At 36.3% G+C, this 6,402-nt stretch overlaps 1 protein-coding gene across 1 annotated transcript; it reads left to right on the plus strand.

Moving 5' to 3' along the window:
- The first annotated feature begins 528 nt into the window (after nt 1–528).
- On the plus strand, nt 529–2,281 carry LOC107655952 (serine/threonine-protein kinase pim-1-like). The gene is made up of 4 exons (XM_016443587.1): nt 529–901; nt 1,001–1,177; nt 1,436–1,514; nt 2,080–2,281. The coding sequence occupies exons 1-4, from the start codon at nt 556–558 to the stop codon at nt 2,279–2,281; spliced, it is 804 nt and encodes a 267-aa protein (XP_016299073.1). The 5' UTR covers nt 529–555.
- The last annotated feature ends 4,121 nt before the right edge of the window (nt 2,282–6,402 follow it).

The following is a 6,402-nucleotide window of genomic DNA, read 5'->3' on the forward strand; positions in this document are numbered from 1 at the left end:
ATGTATGGCCATTTTCTTTTTCCTGTCTGTTTTTCAGGATCTAGAGTGTCTCTCTTTGTAGTGGGAGAGATTGTAGGATGTGGAAGTTTTGGCGTGGTGTATGAGGGATCCCACATATTTAGTGACAGAATTAAGGTAAAGCACTTTTATTGACTTGTACCAACATTTTGCTCCAGATGTAGAGATGTGTGTCCTCTGTCTAGATTTAAATACATTGTAGATGTGCATGTCTGGCACTTTGGTATGTTTGGAAAACTTAACTGTGTTTTTGCCATTCACAGGTTGCCATGAAGTACATCCACAAGCGCCAAGCTGACCGTTATCTTGACGTTGTAAGTTGAAAAATCTAAGGAATATTTGGTTGATTGAGTGACTATTGTTATAAATACCTGTAGCTAACATAAAGCAGAAATGAAATAGACAAAGATTTAAGTGCAAATTTAAATACAATGATATTCATCATTCTACCTATCTTTTAAGTAATGGTTTACTCAAAGCCAACTGTTTGTTTTTCTCTAGGCTGGTCATTCCAAACCTTTGCTTGCAGAAGTGGCAATGTTGCTTCGGTTGGGACAACCTCCATTATGCCCCAAAGTCATCAAATTGCATGATTGGATTGAGAATAAGAGGAGCTTTGTGCTCATAATGGAGTACCCAGAACCATGCCATACCTTGAATCAACACATCATGTATTCAGACAACATGAATGAAGGAAAAGCATGCTGGTTAATCTGTCAGTTAATCCAAGCTGTGAAACACTGTTTTGACCGTGGAGTCTTCCATGGTGATATCCACACAGGGAACATCCTGTTGACTGACCACAGTTTAGAGCTCAAACTAATTGACTTTGGTTGTGCTCATCCAATCAGCAGTGAGGGCAATCTCAGCAGTGAATATCGAGGTATGTTTCGTGTTACCATAGCAGAGTGCAGTGTCATTGATCACGGTATTGTCTTTTTGATAACAGCATTGCTCAACGCTAAAAATGTTTCTCTCACAGGAGCACCACTCTGCACCCCACCTGAGGTCATAAGGAATATCACATTCCACGCTAACCCAGCATATGTCTGGGCAGTAGGTGCTGTGCTCTTTGAAATCTTGCATGGATATTTGCCCTTTGAAAGCCAAGATAAAATACTGCGTGGCTACGTTCAAGCAAAACCGACTTTATCCTCAGGTAAACACAACAGACACCTCTTTGCAATCTCTGAGTCTCAGTGTCAGACAGGAAATGTATGTCAGACAGGATATGACAGGAAGTCTAGCAAGTAACAGATGTTCACTGATGGGACTGTTGACCGAATTATTTAATTTGGTATATTTATATTATCAAATCATGAAATCTTATATGTTAAAACATTTCAGAAGCTTTTTCCTATGTCAGCATTGATGTTGAGTAAGACTAACACACACTCTCTCTCTGAAAACTTTACAGCATGCCGTGACCTGATTTTCCAGTGTTTGATCCGCAATCCAGCTAACAGACTGATGCTACAGCATCTAGAAGAGCACAGGTGGTTTAATAACTAGACAGCGGATCCCGTGCATCAACCAGACAAGAAAAGGTAGTGTAAGACACAGAGTAGGTATTAAATTGTTTCTCAGTCCCCTCTTGCACATGGGAAGAGTCATGTACGTGAAGACAAGACTCTATCTGCAAAGTTTATTGTTAAACTGTATTTTATACAGGCACATTATAAGAGGTGGTACAGAGATTCATCCAATAAGAATCACACATTACATAATATAGGAATGAAAAAGGAATAACAAAATCCATATACGGAGGCTTTCTGGAACAAAAGACATTCCTCTCCATCTGTGCCTTGTGGACCAGAAGACAAACTCAATGAAGCCCTTTTTCACAATCTCCATCTCCCCCTTGCACTCCAATACACGAGTAGCTATCAGGGTATCATAAAAGCAGATGTTAATATACAGAGAGAGAGAGACCGAGACAAGTCAGACTGAGCCTATTATTTTTTATATATTTTAGAAAAACCTGCAAAAGGGAGGAAGGGGAAAGAAGTCTGTGCTCTCTTTTGGAGAGTGTGGAAGGCTCTAAAGCTGTGACCTGAACAGAGTGGTGCGTCTTACGCCGCAGCCGGAGCAAGATGATTCAGAGCTAATGCCTGCTCCAAGTCCCTTCAGAATCACACCAACGGCTGACATAGATGCTGCTGACCCTGAGCTGGTGCGTCTGCCAGGCCAGGTCTGTGAAGATGTTGAGTCGTTGGGCAAACGACAAACGCAGATCTGGCGAATCATGAGTCGCCGCCTGTGATAGATCCAGACCAGTTCTGATCTGGGTGACGGAGAGTCATCATTACTTGGGTTTGTTATTTCTGCCATCTTTTATTTTCTATGTTCTATTCTCTATTATTACTTGCAGTTTTAATTCTGATTCACTGCAAGTAACAACTTAAAAATCCAAAATTTTAATTGTATTACTTAGCATCTCTAATAATCTCTCACAGAGATGTTTCTAATAGTTCATTCATTTTTCTTCATTTTAGAAAATGTTAAAAGAGCAAAGCAGTTCATGCAATCTACACGATTCTGATCCAGTGCCTGTCCAAGTTCTATCTGAGATTAAGTTCAGACGCTGTTCTTGTTGAGTCTGAGCCAAGGTTTCTGATCAGGTCAACACAGGCCAATGCAGATCCAGCCACTCCAGAGTTGTTGCCTGTGTCAGATTCATCAGATTCGTCCAAATATACTTTATATTTTAAGAGAATATACTTATACTTAAAGGGGTGGTTGACTGTTTTTTTTTCTAGGCTTGATTGTGGTTATGGGGTCCAGTCTAACATGTGTTAATGCTTCGTTTTAAAAAAAAAAAACGCATTATTTTTTTTAATTCTACACCTTTATTCTACACTGCTCTCTCCCTTCCCCAATAAACGCTCTGATGATTTCCTGGTTTTAAGAAGTCACTCCCTCAGAAATACACGATTGGCTTAGATTGGTTATCTGGCCCAGTGTGTTGTGATTGGCTAAACCGCCAGTGCTCGTCTAAAAGTCACGCCCCTCACCTCAGTGGCATGTGCTCCGGTTGTATTGTAAACAGCGGCCTCATTAATATCGCTTATCAATTTGAGCCCAATTGAGGCACGTGTTTATGGGGTCCAGTCTAACATGTGTTAATGCTTCGTTTTAAAAAAAAAAAACGCATTATTTTTTTTAATTCTACACCTTTATTCTACACTGCTCTCTCCCTTCCCCAATAAACGCTCTGATGATTTCCTGGTTTTAAGAAGTCACTCCCTCAGAAATACACGATTGGCTTAGATTGGTTATCTGGCCCAGTGTGTTGTGATTGGCTAAACCGCCAGTGCTCGTCTAAAAGTCACGCCCCTCACCTCAGTGGCATGTGCTCCGGTTGTATTGTAAACAGCGGCCTCATTAATATCGCTTATCAATTTGAGCCCAATTGAGGCACAGAGGGTATTAGTGAAGAGGATTGTGCAGAACATGTGCAAGCACGGCTCTTAATAGTATGTTTTTTTGTTTGTTGTTGTCTCATACTTTTAGATATGCTGTTATTTGTAAATGCTACTGCTTATGTTAGCTTTTAATTTATGGTTTTATCATGATTAAAGCTTTAATACAGTATGGCAACTGCACGCGCATCCATGTTTAACGCTTCTCATAGCTATGTGAAAATAAGTGTATAATTGGAACAGTTCATTGTTCGATCTGAATGAGAGAAAGAGAGAGAGAGTTGCAGAGCTTGTGCAGAGCAGGTGAACATGAGGAACAGGATTAAGAACCGCTGCTTTAGAACATTGATTTTGAAACTTGTAAATGTATTAGAATCGTTAGAAGGCATTAAAATATGTATTCTGGCTTTAAAATCTGCTGACATACCATTCAGATCTGTAATCTGTACTACCACTACTTTAAATGTCTATAAATGCAATTAGTTGAATTTAAGAGTTTTTTTTTTTTTTACTTTTAATACTTTAATTATTAATTTTAATTAAAGGACTTTTAGCTTTATTTGTACATTCACAATTGCTGTATTAGAATCGTTAGAAGACAGAATCGTGAATCATATATGAATATATTTTTACGTGCTCCCCTAGTTTTCTCTTCCTCTTCTCTAAAGCAGTGCAACATGGCCCCGTCCCCTTTGTTGCATGTTCCCGGGGGCGGGGTTTATCTGGGTTTGTGACATCACAAACCCGGGAAGTAACTCGTTGTAGTCCCAATGAGCCATTTTTGTAGGCATTAAACTGCCAGAATTTTAAAATCTCCGTTTGCATTGAACTTTCAGTGTTGTAACTTTGCAGATATTGTTTATGCTATATTTAGTTTATTGTTTATGCTATATTTTGTAGATATTGTTTAAGCTATATTATGCTATAACATTACACACTAACTAATGTTAAAAAAGTGAAATCACAATCTATTGTCTTTGAAATATGGTTAAAGTGTACTGCTGAATGTACAGACAAGCAATTAATGTGAACTAAAATATACTTTAATGCTGATTACATTTGCAGTATTATATAATTAAATACATTTGTAATTATTTTTTCTAATAATGAAGTTGCAGTTTAATATATTTAAAATATATTTCAACAGTCTAATAACGTGTATTTTAATTAAACCACTTACAGTGGGTACGGAAAGTATTCAGACCCCCTTAAATTTTTCACTCTAAAAAAAGTGAAATCGCAATCAACCACCCCTTTAATATGCAATTCATACTTAAGTATTTCAATGTTTTTATAAACCTAAATGCATATTATTTGTAATTGATTTTAAATGTTTTGTAATTAATTATTAAGTGTTCTGATTAAAAGTAAATGTATTTTAATTGAATTTAAATTAAATTTTGTTTTAATGATTGTTAATGTGTCTTAATTTAGAATGAATATTAAAACGTAATATTTGATCAACTTAAATTACCAGTGTTACAACACTATAAACATGCTTTTTGGCCTAATTTAGTACAATCTTTATTATTATTAGACTTTACAGATATTAATTCTGAGTGCATAGCAGTCATAAACATGCCACTTAAAACATATTATTCAATATCTACAATACTTTAATCTTTACAGACATTTGATCATCTTTAATTTTATTATGTGCATTTTGTGTTAAATAGTCATATAAATACTTATGTTATACAATATGTTACATTTCAGACTCTTGGAAACTAGAAATTTTACTGTCAGGAAAAATAATCATTTATCATGTATTGACCAGCACCAAAAAGTCTACTTTTAGGATTTGAAGTACTAAAAGTGCACATTCCATACAATTAAGCACACTTCTTTTCACAAGGGAATTGTGCTAATTAATGATGCTCTATTTACCAGAAATGTGCAGAAGACACTCATATATATTCTTCAGGTAGTTGTGAACCCTTTGTAAAACTAACCGAAACAGACAGTACCATATTAATTAGCTGCTAAGAAGCTAATTTAATTCATTAAAGTTAATTTATTTCAATACAAAAACCGACTGTAATACCTGAGAAGCGCATTAATGCTTGACAGACAACTTTTTCTGAGATGTTATTAAGAATAGTGAGCCAATACAGCAGTACTGCACATCAGAACAGCATGACTTCTAAAACGCTGACAGCCCTGAAGTCAAGTAAAGAGTTGCAGGCCTGTATTTTAATGCTCTTGACAGCTCATAATTAAGCTAAAACACCTTTATATATAAGATTTCCTCTTCTTTTATTGGTTGACATAGCCTACGCTATAGCCTATTAAAGCAGACAGTTGCATAGTGTTAATGGATGACACACGGACTACATTATCTTTGCACTGAAAGCAGTGGAAGTATCTTGGTCACAGGCAATGATCTGATAACTCGCTGCAGTTATTTGATAATAGGGGCCAGATTCCAGTCTTGGTTATTTATATAACCTTCATTAATAAGACTTTTCTGCAAAGCTTCTTAAGGGGCATGATCCCGGGACAGATCCTGGAGCAGCCCACAGTTAAGTGCCTTGCTTAAGGCCACAACAGAAGAGGAAATCTCTCTCTTAGTCACTTCAGCCTGGAAACCAAACTGGAATCTGTGTGTCAGAAGCCTATAGTCAGACCTACAAGAAGAAGGTAATTAAAATGCACATATTCTTTTAGATTTAGATTTTTATTTTACAATAAAGCAGTGCTAAACATCACTAAGTCACAATTTACCCTTTGTTAAGCTCCACCCTCTTTCTGTTAACATCTAACAGTTACAACTTTTTTTTTAGAATAGGGAGTTTATATTTCTCAATTCTAGGGAAGAAAATAATTATGAGATATAAACTTAAAATTGCAAGAAAAAAGTCTTAAATATGAGATAAAGTTGCAATAACCTTTGTGTATTTATTTATTTATTTTAATCCCATGGTAGGAATGGGTTTCTTTAAAATGTCCCATAAAATTGTTA

The sequence above is a fragment of the Sinocyclocheilus anshuiensis genome, unplaced genomic scaffold (assembly GCF_001515605.1).
Source record: "Sinocyclocheilus anshuiensis isolate Anshui unplaced genomic scaffold, SAMN03320099.WGS_v1.1 scaffold51, whole genome shotgun sequence".
Taxonomy (NCBI): domain Eukaryota; kingdom Metazoa; phylum Chordata; class Actinopteri; order Cypriniformes; family Cyprinidae; genus Sinocyclocheilus; species Sinocyclocheilus anshuiensis.